This window comes from Balaenoptera musculus, chromosome 2, assembly GCF_009873245.2.
Source record: "Balaenoptera musculus isolate JJ_BM4_2016_0621 chromosome 2, mBalMus1.pri.v3, whole genome shotgun sequence".
NCBI classification, from domain to species: Eukaryota; Metazoa; Chordata; class Mammalia; order Artiodactyla; family Balaenopteridae; genus Balaenoptera; species Balaenoptera musculus.
Window position 1 is genome coordinate 82842589 of NC_045786.1, and position 15745 is coordinate 82858333.

At 42.1% G+C, this 15745-nt stretch overlaps 1 protein-coding gene across 5 annotated transcripts in view; it reads left to right on the forward strand.

The window, feature by feature from the left end:
• Positions 1–15745, forward strand: part of ATP8B4 (ATPase phospholipid transporting 8B4 (putative)) — a 305563-nt gene that overhangs the window by 266226 nt on the left and 23592 nt on the right. For all 5 annotated transcript variants that reach the window (XM_036844630.1, XM_036844631.1, XM_036844629.1 and 2 more), the window contains one exon: positions 164–387. In XM_036844630.1, coding sequence (XP_036700525.1) covers positions 164–387 — 224 coding nt within the window. The remainder of the gene's footprint in view (positions 1–163; positions 388–15745) is intronic.

Sequence of the window (15745 nt, forward strand, 5' to 3'; positions counted from 1 at the left end):
CTGGGGGCCCGGGTTTGATCCCTGATCGGGGAATTAAGATCCCGCAAGCCGAGTGGCGTGGCCAAAAAATAAAAAAATAAATTAAAGAAAGAGGAGGGATAGGTTCCCCGAAGAGGTTGTGTCTTTGTTTGGGGAGTGAAACTGTCCCTCTTCTCCTTTGTAGGTGCTCACATTGGCGTCGGCATCAGCGGCCAGGAAGGACTGCAGGCAGTCCTAGCCAGTGACTACGCATTTGCACAGTTTAGATACCTCCAGAGGCTTCTCCTTGTTCATGGAAGGTGGTCCTATTTCCGAATGTGCAAATTCTTATGCTATTTCTTCTATAAGAATTTTGCATTCACGCTTGTGCATTTCTGGTTTGGTTTCTTCTGTGGTTTCTCAGCCCAGGTTGGTAAAAAAGTTTCTTTCTCTTATACGATCCCCTGGATTGTAGATGACTGTTATACATGGCTCTTTCCTAATCAGTAGAGATCATTTCTATATGTCTAATATAAATGACAGTGTGACAAATTATGTAATTGATAGTTGACTTGAGCTTTGAACCCAAGAAGAATATATGTTTAGCTAGAGTTTTATTTTTTGCTTATTTACATAGTAACTAATGACGACTCCTTCCTACGCATTTTAAAGGTTTTATTGAAATTTTGGGTATGATGACAGGTAAGCTTGATGCAGAGTTTTAATTCAGAATCTGAGAAACACTAATAAGAAAAGTTGAGGCATATCTGTTGGAAAGATGATCACTCACCCAACACACTGAACGTAAATCTTTTAAATCAGGGGAAGGAATTGCTACCCTGACCTCAAGGCTGTTTGACAGCAATTCATCAGCTAAAAATTGATCCATAGATTACGTTGGTAGCAAGGAAGAAAAATTAGCAAATTTGTAAATTAGGATTCTATTTTTATATCTACTTTTAGACATTTTAAAGGTTACTTAACCCCATATCTTGGATATCAGGAAAGTTTTGACCCTGGGTATCAACTGTGAAATGTAAGACTTATAGCATTTAAATATATTTCTGAATAAAAAATGGCATCAATATTTTAAACAACAGCAACAAAAGAAAAAGGTTGTCCTTGAGAATGAAATGGTAACCATAACTGTCATTAGAGATTTCTTCAATTGTTCTTCCTTCCTCTTGTTTTAGTTACTGGTTTCAATGATATACATGGAGCTAATTTTTTCAATTATTTTATTCCAGAAAAATTGAGTATGAATTAAATCTTGGCATTTTATGTTATCTTAAATGTGCCAAGGGAGATTAGCAAGTCCTTTTTGTAATGAAAATAGGTTTTGTACATTTTCCCCTTTTTCTGAGAAGTTGAGATTTCCTAAAGGCACATCCATACCCATTTCTAATTTTCTCTTTTAAGAATAACATTCCCCAAACTAAAAGCAGATTCTGTTGATATTTTTGTTGGTATTTTTGGTAATATCTAGACAGTTGAAGTAAAGCAAAGTCTTGATTTTAGTTTCTCAGAAATAAAAGTTTTCCTAGCGCCGCTTCAGAGAAGGCACTGGGGTGAGAATATTTACCTGCTCACCGTCCCACCTTAGTCCAGCAAAGACAAGCATGGGAATGTGGCCTGTGCCCTCCTAGGCTGTTGGCTTTTCCTCCAGATGAGAATGCAGCAAGGCTATTTGCTAAGTGGTGTTTTTGAGAGATCCAGTTTTCATATTGTAAAAGTTTGGGGCTTTTGAAAGATCACAAAACACAGAAGAGATGCCTTAACCCTTATTTAGAGCTTTTAGGACGCAGAAGAGTAGTTAGTGGTTTGAATGGGCAGACACACCAAGCTTGGATAGGCAAGTTCACTGCCAAAGTTGTCTTTGTTAAAACTATGAAGTTGAAATGAATGTTCAGTGACTTCTAATCTCTACATTTAGGTGATTTTCTGCTCTGCTTTCAGGATCTGATAAAACTGGTCAGAGTCAAATGTTAAGCAACTAGATTTTTAATCTTCTCAACAGTATTTTCAGTTTAAAAGAGAACAGCAAGGGAGAACAATGATTGCTCCAAAGACATGAGTATCTGATATAAACTCAGCTATAAGACACACCACCTGGCTGTAATTAGGTTTCTTAAATGTTTGATTTAATTGAGCATGTTTCTTTTCTGTGTTCTTTTCTTCTTCGTTTTATTATTTATTATTATTATTTTATTATTTACACTGAAAACTAGTTCATCGCACAATCTTCATTTGAATCCGTTGTCAGTCCTAAACGGGCCTCTGTGTTCTTCCTCATGCTAGTGAGTTGAGCTGGACCAGTGGTTCTCAAGCTTTAATGTGCATGGGAATCACCTGAAAGGCTTCTGAAGCACAGCTCTCTGGGCCCCACCTGACTTTCTGATTCAGTAGGTCTGAGGCAGAGCTCCCAAATTTGCGTTTTTAGCAAGTTCCGTGTAGATGCTGATGTTGCAAGTGGGGTACCATACTTTGAAACCATGGGGCTGGCCAATATAGAAGAAAATCTGAAGGTATCCTTTTTGAACCCAGAGCCCGGAGTGAAATCCAATCTGCTGACTTCTCATTTTGTCCACTCTGGACTCTACTCACCTTTTCTGAGGCAGAGGGGCCAGTTAAGCAAACAGCTTTTCCCCCCAAAAGAATTGTTCCAGAGGGCTTAGAATCTTCTTATCAACCCTGCCAAAGCCATGGCCCCTGAGGCTTATACATGCACTAAGACAAGGTCAGGAGAAAAATGGGTATCTGTTTCAGGGGAGAGGATTTCTTTTCCTGATTCACCCAGTCTCTTATGATTTTATCTAGCTTAACCCTGAGCTTCTCAAGGAAAGGAAGCACATCTGAGTCATCCATACAGCCTATAGTCTTGAACGGCGCCTGGCATATAGAAGGCGTATAGTCATTTCAATGTTGTTGGTTGCTTCTAGAGTTCTTTCCTGTGCTTGCTTGAGGTAGATCCAGCAAGGAGTCCTTCCAACATGCGTCCAGTCACTCCTGCAGGTGTCACTTACTCTACCTGCACCAAGGGCCATCTCTACAGGCTTTGCATCTGGTCTGTGTAAATGTGTGCAGCCTGACCAGCACTGTGGGCTCAGTGTCTTAAGATCTTAGTGTGATTATGGCATTGATTCCAGAAAGTAGAAAGATGTCTTTTTTCAGTGGTGTTAATATGAATATATGATGGCTAATTGGACCACAAGTAATACATTTCTTATATATAGCTTCATTCCAGGAAAGACGTAGAGTGGATTTTCCCTGGTTTATTTTGCTTTGCCTAGGTCTTGGCTGATTTAAATAAGCCAATAATCCTCTTTAAGGAGGGGAGGAGTCACCACGTAAGACCAATTGGGCTACTGAGTAGAAATCTTGGACTGCTACCCATTTTGCCCTAATTTTTATGATGATATGATCAAATTGAGACTTAGATTTATACTTACTGGACAGGATCCCTGAATCCTACTATTTTAGGCTTTCATTCATTCAGTGAATATTTACTAAGCCCTTGTATGTGTCAGACTGTGATGCCTGCTGGAACTTATATCTCAGGTACGGAAAGGGATGTCTAAGAGGTGCATTCTTCGTGGACATGGCAAAATGTGATCTCATAAATTTTATTAGCTGTCCACATTGTGGAGAATTGAAGGTTTTATTTCCAGGATTTTCAGAAAAGTAGATAGGCTTGTCAGGAGAGTGGCAAGTAGTAATTTGTTATTGTCTGTTGGAGAAGAATAGGCAGCAAGTCAATGACAGTGCCCATGTAATGGCATAAACGTTTTGATGTCATCTGCTAGGTGGAATCATGATATTGCTGACACCAACAAGTAGGGATAAAAGCAAATTGCAAGTATAGCTAACACTTAGAGAGCACTTAACTATGTGCCAGGCATTGTTTAAATGTTTTGACTGTATTAGCTCAATACTTATAATAACCATATGAAGTAGGTTTTTTAATTGTGGTCTATGTCAGTTTTTAAAAAATAATTTAAAAATATTTTTAATTGTGGTAAAAAACATAAACATAAAATTTACTGTCTTAACCATTTTTAAGTGTACAGTTCAGTAGTATTAAGTACTTCACGTTGTTGTACAACAGATCTCCAGAATTTTTTCATCCTGTGAAACTGAAACTCTATATCCATTGAAAAACAGCTCCCCATTTCCCTCTGTCTCCAGCCTGTGGAAATCACCATTCTACTTTCTATTTGTTTGAGTTTGGATAATTTAACATGACTTATGTTCTAGTTTACTGATTCTTTCTTCTACTTGGTTGAGTCTGTTGTTGATGCTCTTTTTTGCTTTCTTCTCTCATTGTATTCTTCAGCTGTAAGATTTCTATTTGTTTGTTTTGATGATTTCTATTTCTTTGTTGAACTTCTCATTTTGTTTATGCATTGTTTTCTTAATTTTAGTTGCCTGTGTATTCTTTTTTTTTTTTCTTAATTATTTATTTATTTATGTATGGCTGTGTTGGGTCTTCGTTTCTGTGCGAGGGCTTTCTCTAGTTGCGGCGAGCGGGGGCCGCTCTTCATCACGGTGCGCGGGCCTCTCACTATCGCGGCCTCTCTTGTTGCGGAGCACAGGCTCCAGACGCGCAGGCTCAGTAGTTGTGGCTCACGGGCCCAGTTGCTCCGCGGCACGTGGGATCTTCCCAGACCAGGGCTCAAACCCGTGTCCCCTGCATTGGCAGGCAGATTCTCAACCACTGCGCCACCAGGGAAGCCCCCGTGTATTCTTATAGTTCACTGAAATTCTTTAAGAGGATTATTGTGAATTCCTTGTCAGGCAGTTCGTAGATCTCCTGCAGCTTGGGGTACTTGATGGGTCAGCTGGCAGCATCTGTGGGCAGTGGGGTTTGCTGTCAGGGTCTCTAGTTGGGTGAAGTCACTGCCTATGCTCTGAGGTCAGGGGGCTGCTGCTGGCTGGGCTCTGTGATTGCTCACAGTAGATGACATTTCAGGCTGTGCTTCCTGACCAGATGGTGCTCACGGCTGGATTCTTTGTGTATGCAGGGCCATAGGCAGGGCTTTAAGGTTGGATGGGACCTCAGGCTGTGCTCTGTGATAAGGTGGGACCAAAGGGTGTGTCCCAAGGTTGGACTGGGTCCCTGTCTGGGCTCCCGCATCAGATGGGACCCACAGACTACGCTCCATGATTGGGTGGGCTCACTGGCTGAGCTCCCTGACTGGGCTGGGCTATAGGCAGCATTTAGCAATTGGGAAGTTCTGTATGCTGGGCTGTGCTTCAGGGTGGGGCTGTAGACTCGGTTTCTTGACTGGGTGGTACCATAGGCTGGGCTTTGAGGCTACCCAGGGTCACTGTTCTGACTCCCTGGTTATATGAGACCAGAGGCTATACTTAAGAGTTGGGTAGGCCTTCTGGCCTGGGGCTCTGTGTAAGCAGGGCTGTAGCATGGAGGGCTCCCTGGCTACCTGGGTTCACTGGCCAGGCTTCCTGGTTGGGTAGGACTGGGGGCTATACTCAGCAGGTTGTGAATTTTCTTCTCTGCCTAGGTGGGGCCGCAGAACAGTCTCCACAGCAAATATAGCTTGTTGACTGGGTACCCATATCAGGCAGAACTGCCTGGACCAAACAAAGTTCCTGGCCAGAAAGGGCTACTGGCTCAGCTCTGCAGATGGGCAGAGACCTTGGCTGGCATCTCTGCTTCAGTGCTGCTGAGTGCTGATTGCTGTAAGCCCCGTCCCCCCCTTATCTGTCTGTATCTGATCCACTTTGGGTTCTCTTTCTCCCAGTGGAGAAACCATAGGCCCAGAGGGGCCCTTTTGGTGCAGTGCTGTACCAGCCTGGGGGAGGGGTGACACAGTCAGGGTATAGTTGCTCCTCCTTCCCTTCTAATGTGATGCTTCTCAGTCTCTGTGATCCAACAGGGCACTTCAGCTTCAGCCCCCAGTTCTGGGATTTTCACGGTGGTGTCTTGTCTGTGGATAGTTGCTAGGTGGTCTTCTTGTGAGGGGGACTGAAGCTGGGAATGACCTATGCTGCCATCTTGATGACATCACTCCTGAAGTCTCTTTTTTTCCAGAGAGCATTTGTGTGGCATCTGCCAGTTCCCTGGGGATACTACCTACCTGAGATCTTTCTCTCTGTTCCAGGATTTTTTTGAATTTGGAATGTAAACTCTGGTGAATACCATTTGAGAGTCAAGTTTTCAGGAGAAATTTTTTTGTCTCTCCCTTTAGCTAGTTCCAAGGATGACACAGGCAAGTTTCCTTGCAGTCCCTTTCTGCATAAAGATTTGTTTCTCCTTTACTCTCACACTAAAGATTCAGCCCTTTGCTGCCTTAGTGTTATGAGAATGTTAGATTCCCCATTTGGTCTAATCTTGGCATCAATAATGGTGTTTCTTAGAATAAATAGTGTCTCAGAGTCAATGATATTTGGTATTATTACCCAAACTCACGTGGCATGGAACCTTGTTTTCCCCAAGCAACATGCATAAAGTCCTACAGAACTATATAGTACCATATAGAACCCACTTAGGGAAATTCTGGATTGGATGTCTCTGACAGTTTCAAAACTATTTATCCTAGTTTCAATGTTTTGAGGCAGTAAAATGTACAAAGGACAAAATGGTGCTAAGAATATTATTCCCAGAAGAACAGGCTATTTATGTTCCTCTCTTTCAAAAACTTCCATTTTCTTAATTAAATCTAGTCCAGGGATAAATTAGTCCTGTTTTATATGCTAAAGGAATCAGGGGGGGTGGGGGGAGGTTTACATTTAAACTTCTGTAAAATGTTTTTCACTATCCTCAAAGTTTTTTCCTTATTATAAACATAATTTTATGTGAATATATATTGACTTTTATATATCTGAGAACATACTCTTTGCTTTTTTCTTTTTAAAAAACCACATTTTGAGAAATCCCTCTTGTTTTACATTCTTCAAAAATGTTATTTTTCTTAATGGCATTCTGAAATATGAATTTATTACAAATTGTTTATTCTGATTTTATAAACATTACAATTTTTGTCATTTTAAATTGAATACTTCATCCCTTGCTCATAGCCATGAGTCACACAACATTGTATTGCTAGTAGGAATGCTTGTTTACTGTCTTGGGAAGAGAAAACAAAATGATGAATAGGACAAGTTCCTACCCACCTGGAACTCATTTTCTCACTGGGAAATAAAGATATGCACAAATATGTCTGATAGAAGTACTGTATTTGAACTTAGTATGAGAGCATGGGAAAAAGGAGGAATGTGTGAGGATCTGGTGTGACTTCAGGGGCTCAATTAATCTCAAGTGAGCGTATGAACATTTTCAAAATTAAGCGGAGGTCTGGAGGCCTGCAGGTGTAGCTACCTGCAGGGATGCAGGGGCTGGTTTGTGTAAAGGTGTGAGACTAGAGGAAAAGGAGGGAAAGCCTCCTGTCATACCTGAACACTTTCCAACTGACCTGCAGTTAGCTGAATTTAATCTCTTTTTAATTTCTAAAATTCCATTTAAAACCAACTCATTCAGAAATACCTTTAAAAAACTGCATGGCATTACTTATTGCATACAGCAAGAAGTATCTTCCAGAACAGATGTTATACCACTATAAGGATGGAAACGCTGGTGTCCCCTCACCCCACCCCCATGTGAGCGGGCTGGTGTGTTACTAATACTGAGAACTGGCTGTGACAGCAACTCGGATATGGACTTGAGATTGGTCAGGATCATTGTCTCTTTTCCATCCCCTGTTTTTCACTAGAAGCTCCTGATTAACAACAGGTTTAACTGAAAAATCTTTTGGCTTTTTTTCTTAGCCCTGTTTTTCTAAGGACAATATGCTGTAAATGAGGCAAGTGAAAAGAAAACAACATATTTGGGAGAAATGCTAGTCTACAGAGAATGAGAATTTTTGAATAGGGGACACTTTTGCAGTGACACTTTTTCCCCCATTGAAATCATTTAGCTGGCTTGGGCCTCCAAAGCCGCATGTTGGGCGACAAGCCTTTCTTAGCTCCTAGAGCCCATTAGAAAGCTGCTTACTTCCAGTCTGTTAATGAAAGTCGGCCGTCTAAGGTCTTCCCACCGCTGCCATCCTTCTCCTAAATTGCTTCAGTGGAATTGAAAGCTCCATGGTGAAATGGAGCCAGTAGTAATAAAAGCTCCAAGACCCGGCAGATTCAGTAACAGCAGGCATGTATTCAGAGGCCCTTGCTTGGCAGGCCTGATCTGCAGTCACTTCTCTGTCTAATCCCCACAGGAATGAGACTCACTCACATCCTCCAGCACAGAACCTATAGTCTCTGAATGCTCATTCATTTCAAAAGAATAAACTGAGTACCAGTTTGGGGCCAAGGGCTCTGCAGGCCTCCAGCGACACAAGAATGAACCAGAGGGATGCAGTTCCTGCCCTCAGGGAACTTAACAGTCTGGGAACGATTTTACTTTCATAAATGTGAAACTGATGTTGAATAACTCTGTAGTCACCTTTCGCTTATTTTTCCACCAAGACTTTTTTAAAATTAAATTTTCCATGGACGGGCCATATCTTGGGACCAACCCTGTCCAATCTCAGCATGATTCATAAGCACCTAAATATTTCTTCCCTGTATCTCTCAACAGATTGCTTTGAAGTAATCTACTCTGCAACCAAAAACACCTGACTAAATGTAAATAGATTGTTCTTTCATAGACACATTGTTGACTTTTAAAGCACCAATTTAATTACTTAATGAAGTGACATGTGCTATTTCTTTCCTCCCTTGGCCTGTCTCGTGGGGCCTGGTGAATTTTTTCCAGTCTCTTATTCTCTGATGATAGCTCCGGTAGACTCCAGGCAGTGCCCCATCCTGGTAGGTGGGCTGAGGCAGGTGTGCAAGCCCATCCAGCTGTGGTGTGCTAGGCTCCAAGGGGCCGGTGGGTGGGACGATTCACTGCTCGTGAGATGGTGGCACTTAGGACATCTCAGATGGATGATGATTTGGTGCAGGCTGGGTTGTGCTTGGTTTATAGACTTTCCTCTGCTTGACTTCAGTGCCTCACCTTTGTTGTGATTGCTTTAGGACCCATGGAGAAAGAATCTGCCTGGGAGGGACCAGACTCCTTTTGTTCGCTTTGCTGGGTAGGCTTTCCTGGGAGAAGTAGCTGGGACACAGAACATAAAGTGTATGTCTTGTGGAAATCTAAAATCTTTGCTCTGGCAGGGAATGTCAGAGATACTGAGTCTAGCCCCTCATTTTTTTTTTTTAATTATTATTTATTTATTTATTTTTATACTTATTTTTGGCTGTGTTGGGTCTTCGTTTCTGTGCAAGGGCTTTCTCTAGTTGCGGCGAGCGGGGGCCACTCTTCATCGCGGTGCGCGGGCCTCTCACTGTCGCGGCCTCTCTTGTTGCGGAGCACAGGCTCCAGACGCGCAGGCTCAGTAATTGTGGCTCAGGGGCCCAGTTGCTCCGCGGCATGTGGGATCTTCCCAGACCAGGGCTCGAACCCGTGTCTCCTGCATTGGCAGGCAGATTCTCAACCACTGCGCCACCAGGGAAGCCCCTAGCCCCTCATTTTATAGAGGAGGAACCTGAGTTCCCCAAGAGCTGACGATCAGTGGTAGACAAGGCTGAGACTAGAGCTCATCACGTCTTCTGACTTTTTCTTCAGTGGTACTTCTGCTCCGCTTGATAAATGGCCACTGGAATTGTTATAGACTTGAGAGAATGGCGATATCTTTAAAAAAAAAAACAAAAAAAACACAACTGTATTCTCCTAACCCCTAATCAGGCAAATGTTTGCTTTATTTGGAATCTAAAGGAGAAACGTCCAGAAACAGTCAGTACGCTAGGACTATGGGGGAGAAAATGAACTCTCTTACTGAGAGAGAGCTTATGCTGTAGGGAGTATCTCCCACAGCTTAGATCCTTAGAAAGGCGGCAACTTCCTCCTGGAATCATCGGGAAGCTGGAGGCCACCTTCTGCCAGCAAACACTCCAACCAAACTGCCACTAAAAGACCATTTAAATATAATCTGCCCTGATGAGATTTCCAACCAGATTTCTGGACCAGAGGGGTTTGGATAAAGGTCAGATAAGTCTTAAAACTGAATCATGGATACTTTCTAAGGACATGCTTTATCTCAATCTGTTATCAAAGCCTGCATGATTTTCGTGGAATCCGCTGTGGATTTGTGTGCACTGTTTATACGTGTAATTTATTTGAAAAGTACCTTATGCCCTCAGGACTTTTAATAAACTATCCCCCACCAGAGATAGAGCCATAAGAACCCCTCAACCACCTGCCTCCCCGCCTCAAAAAAAAAAAAAAAACCCACAACAACAAAAAAAAACCATTGGTTGAAGCCCTATTTAGGAAATTCACATTTGAAACTATGCAACTACTGGCACTGTGTACTTCTGATATTATCTAATGACAATTTATCATTGTGCACTTTTTTTTTTTTTAATTCTGCTGTGATATGGAAACAATTATCTTGTCAAGGCCAGAAAAACATTAGTTCTGTCAAACAATATAAGAAAACTCATAATGAAAAGTTTGGAAAGTGACGTGAAAGAGTGCGACTAACCTCAAGGCTTGGATGACTTCATGGATTTGGTTACCTGTGAGCCCATGTCAACCAGGCTGGCGGTTCCCCTCCCCTCCCCTTCCAGATGTGCTCTGCGGAAAACCCTGGGAGGGGCGAGTGCTCAGGTCTGGGCCATTCCTCCTGGATCCTGCTGGTGGGTTTCTGCTAATTACACAAATCAGTAACAGATGTGCTGAGGCTAAGCACCTCATATTTATTCCACAATGTGTTTTCTTTAAATGACAAATTTTTTAAGGCCAAAAAGAAAAATATCATTATATAGTTTTCCTTTGCAACACAGAGCAGAAGGGGGGAATACATGTCATTTGAACAAGGAGCTAAGCCAATGGTCTCAGAAGAGAAAGCCCTTTGTAACTGTTTAAGATCCTTATTAAGGTTTATTTAAATGTGGTATTCTATAAATCATAGATTTTGTGTTCCCCAAGCTGTTAGATTATAATTTATAGCTGGAGTATTTTTACTCTATATAAAATGGTTGATAAGGTTGATAAATTGCTCCCACAGAGAAGGGAGCCAGGAGGAGCTTTCCTTAAATAGGAAAACAGTGAAGTTGGAAAAATGAACATTCCACTGTCTTTTTCCTGATTTGTGAAGAGACACTTTTAGGCTTCCAAACAGACTAGTGGCATGGCACAGGAGCATGGCTTTTCCCTCTTATGAAGAATATTGGAAATGGGTAACAGAAAATTTGGAAGTAGAGGTGGTATGGCTGCCCCTAGGAGAATGGGGGCCTCAGGACAATTATTTTTGTTCAGGACTCCTGTTTATACAAACAATTTGAGTCACCCAAAATCAGAATGTCAGCACTGGTCTGGTCTAGTCTCCGGCCAGAATGCTTCCCACGTGAGAGGCTACAGAGGAATCATCCCCCCTCCTTCCTTCACCCCACCCATATCTTTGGGGCATCTGATCAACCCACATGTGAGGGGAGGGGAGGGAGGGAGAGAGTGTTTGGTAGGGGGTAGTGGAAATAGTAGAGGGCTTGAGCATGCGTGGAAGGGGAGAAACAGGGATGGGGTCCATGTGGGTCATGATGTGGCTAGTATGCCCCTCTCTTTTGGTCCTAGTCACCAGAGGGGGTCTTTAAACTTTTCTGAGTGTAGCTAAGGACTTAAAGGGGAAGTGGAGCATTTACTAGGATAACTATTTGAGTAGTTGGAGATCTCTTGCAAGGAGAGGAAGAAGCCTGTTGTAGAAGAAATACTGCTTGTGATTTTATTTTTTATGGAAGCCCCTAAAGGCTAAGCTGTGCTAAATCAATACACATAACTGGGAAAGGTGTCTTTTAAAAGTGAATGACTCAGTTTAATACATTTGAGGCAAAACTAGAGTTAGAGTAAACAGTGATTGATATAATTAAGTATTCACGAGGAAAATGATAATTATATCAAGGTATTTGGTTTTCTTTAAATCGTGCTCTAATTTTCTATTGATTTCATTAATATAGCAGTTTATTATGGACATAAATGTCTATGGTTAGTTGTAGCAATAAAGAATTGTATTTTCATAGAAAAGTATAATTTGTAGGAAAATATACCTTTTTATTTACCATTAAACATATCACTTGAAGCTTGAATCCTTGCATGCTCCTGCCTCCCTCCCTTCCTTGCATAATAAATGTATTCACTATCTGTTCGTCAGGTGCTGCTGTACTGACATTTACTCATTTCACTGCATACTCACAGCCCCCCTCAAATCCCCATTTTATAGCCAAGGAACCTAAGACTGAGAGAGATTGAGTATTTTGCTCAGGGACACGCAGTTCTATCAGAATTCTGACTCCAATACCTTTACCCTTAAGATACCAGCTTCCTTCTGTTGAATACTTACCATCTGCCGGGCATTGAGTTAGGTTCCTGAGCTCCCACAGATGAATAAATTGTATAGCCTGCTCTCAGTGATGCCAAAAACTTGGCCTCTGTGCACCAGTGCTGAATTGAATCTTGGAGACAGTTTTGGGTGAAGTGGAAAAGAATAGCTTTATTGCTTTGCCAGGCAAAGGGGGACACAGCAGGCTTCTGCCCCCAAAAACTGTGTGTCCCAACCCAGGAGGGTTTGGTTAGGAGTTTTATAGCAAGGGTTCAAGGGTGGGGTTGCTGATAAGATTAGGGTGTGTTCAGGGCCTGCACTCCTTTAATCTGGTCTCAGGTAATCTCTTGATGAGCTTCTCTGGTTCCTTTAATCTGGCCTCAGGTGGTCCTCTCTGGAATGAAGAATGCTGACATCTTCCATCTGTTGGGGGTTTTAGTTCAGTAAAGAGCTCAAAGAGATTGTTATGTGTATCCCTTAAGGCAGAACCAAGACCTGCCCCAAGGCTGCGCTATTGTTTCTTGGCGGCTCCTTCCTTGTCTCTGCATCCCCTCCCTTCCCTGATTAGCAACTCTTCGAATCTTCCCTTTGGAACTCAGGGAAGGTCATGGAGGCTGGAGTCTGTTTCCTACAAACAAGAAATGGGGGACAAGGAAAGGCTTCCACGCCCGGGAGCCCCACAGGGTCCTGCTTGGTTTCACCAAGAAGCTTGAAGTCTAGTGGGGAGGGCCTGGGAACCAGCATATAAATAATTGTAAGTCGACAGCTATGAAGCGGTGAGGTGTGGAGTGTCATGGGACTACCAAGGAGTGGCCTGGAACCCAGCCCTGGAGGATGGAAGTGGGCAGCGCTCAGAAAGTCTTCCCAGAAGATCTGTCTCTGGGCTGACCCTTCAGGGATCAATCAGAGCGAAGCAGGTGAGGAGGGAAAGGATGGCCATCCCAACAGGGGGGACAATAGGAGGAAATTGACAGAAGTGAAGAGTGCTTTGGGCTGCAGCACAAGCCATCTGGCATGGTTAAATCGGGGGGATCTGGGATTAATTTGATGTCGGGTGTTGGAGAGAGGGAGAGAGATCATATTTCTGACTTGGGCCCTGGGATGGATGTGGTGGTGTCAGAACACAAGAAGGGAGCCTGGTTAAGGAACTGTGAGAATGAGTCCAGGCCTGGGCACACTGAGTTTGAGAAGCCTGTGGCACATCCTCAGGGGAGGGTCTAGTAGCAAGTTAAATGTCTAACATTTATAAAAAGTTGTAAAATAATTAATTCATCAAATATTTATAGAGCACCTACCATTGGCTAGATGATGCTCTAGACACAGGAGTTAGCGTTGTGCGTAAGTCTCTGTTTCATGGAGATTATATTCTAGTGGGATGAAGACAGATGATAAAGAAGTAAATTAGTGAGCTTATTTCAGAATTGTTATTAAGAAAGAACTGGGTAATGTAGAAGTTCTCATTGAGAAGGTAACACTGGAACTGTGACCTGAGTGTTTAGAGGGAAACTTTCATTTGAATACCCCGGGGCTAAAGTATTCCAGGCAGAGGGCTTGGCAAGTGCAATTGTCCCTTGATGTAGGAATGAGCCTGGTAAGTTAGAGGAAGACAATCAGTGAAGCTGAAGCTCCGTGAGTGAGGGCGAGAGTACAGTGAAGCAAAGTTGAAGAGGCAGACAAGCATGGCTCAGGAAGAGCTTTACGTCATGGTGCAGAGCCCGGATTTCATTCCAAGTAAAATGGAAGCCGTTGGAAGGTTTCTAACTTGGGCAAGTGCTAATGTTACCATTTCAGATGACAAAAACCAGCATACAAAACTGTATTTATTGCACACTCTCAACTGTGTAAAATGATGTGAGCAAAGAAGATTTTAAAGAAACTTGCCAAATGATACCACTGATCGAGAGGTGGTTTCATGCCATGGTCAGCGCTGTGAATGCTGAGTACCAGGGCTGGAACTTGGTCCTGACACTTGCTCGGCCAGCAGTTCTCAAACTCTGTGATCTCAGGACCCTATCTATCAATATTTATCATATCAGAAATTAAAATGGAGAAAAAATTTAAACATTTATTAATTTATTAAAAAATAATGAACCCATGACATGTTTACCTAAATAACATATTTTAATGAAAAAAATTACTGTACTCTCCAAAAAATAAGCTGTGAGAAGAGAGTCAATTTTTATACTTAAGTTCTTACTATTTAGCACAATAGGAAGCAGCTGGGTTCTCATATCCGCTTCTGCATTCAGTTGGTTGTGATATCACAAGTCATATACACTCATGCGAGAATGAGAGTGAAAAGGGCAAATAATCAAGTTCTTAGCATCATTCTGAAAATAGTTTTGCCATTGTGGACCCCTTAAAATTTCCATACCCCACCTTAAAAATCTTTGTGTTCTGTGTGACGTTGGGCAGTCTCCTAACCTAATGGGTCTCAAACTAGTTTCCCCATCTGTAAACTGGGGGCTGTTGATAGCACCAACCTCACAGGATTGTTGTGATTACTTAATGAGTCAATATATGTTAAAATAATGCCTGGTACATATGGTGTTCAGTACATATCAGCTAGTTTTCTTTTTGTTGTTGTGATTCTGTGTGGCAGCAAAAACTCTCGCAAGAAGTTGCAAAAACTCATTTAAACTTTATTCTCACTGATTTTCCTTCCTGTCTCTCTTGCTCCAGTTGTGAAATGAGGCTTCAAATCTGAATGCCAGCTTACAAATGCTACCGTCAAATAATTGCAGGTTTAATCAGTTACTCATAGTTTAGCTTGTCGTAATTTTCCAGATTCTTTCTTTCTTCCTTGTACCTAAAATCATCTCTTCTCAGTGAGTAGAAGTTAGATGGTGGATGAGGTGGAGGAAGAAGAAGAGATCTGACAGTACCAGGTTCTGCCTGACGCTATAAGACTTCAATTTAATTGCCTTCCCCCTCTTATATTTTCCATACTGCAATCCTAAAATGAATTGAAATGAAAGTCAGAAGATGCCATCAGCTACCGCTTGAGGATTTGTGTCAGCTAGTGCATTTTTTTTTTTGGATGGCGGTAAGTGAAATTCTCAATCTTGGCTTCACAGTGGAATCACCTGGGAAATTTTTAAAATTACCAATGCTTGGATCATCCCACCTCCAAAGATACTGATTTAATTGGCCTGGATGTGACACGGGCATCAGGATTTTAAAAATCCTCCCAGTGCCCAAAGTCTCGCCAGGCTATGACTAAAAAATAAGGTCATGTGTTTCCTTTTTTATTGTAAAATATAACAAATCTACCAAAAAAGTACATAATACATAAATGTCAGCTTAACAGATTGTAAAATGAACACGTCACCACGATCCAGGGCAAGAACCAGAACGTTGCCAAACCACAGAAGCTCCCTTGCCTTTTCTCAGTCACACCTCATTTTCCAACTCTC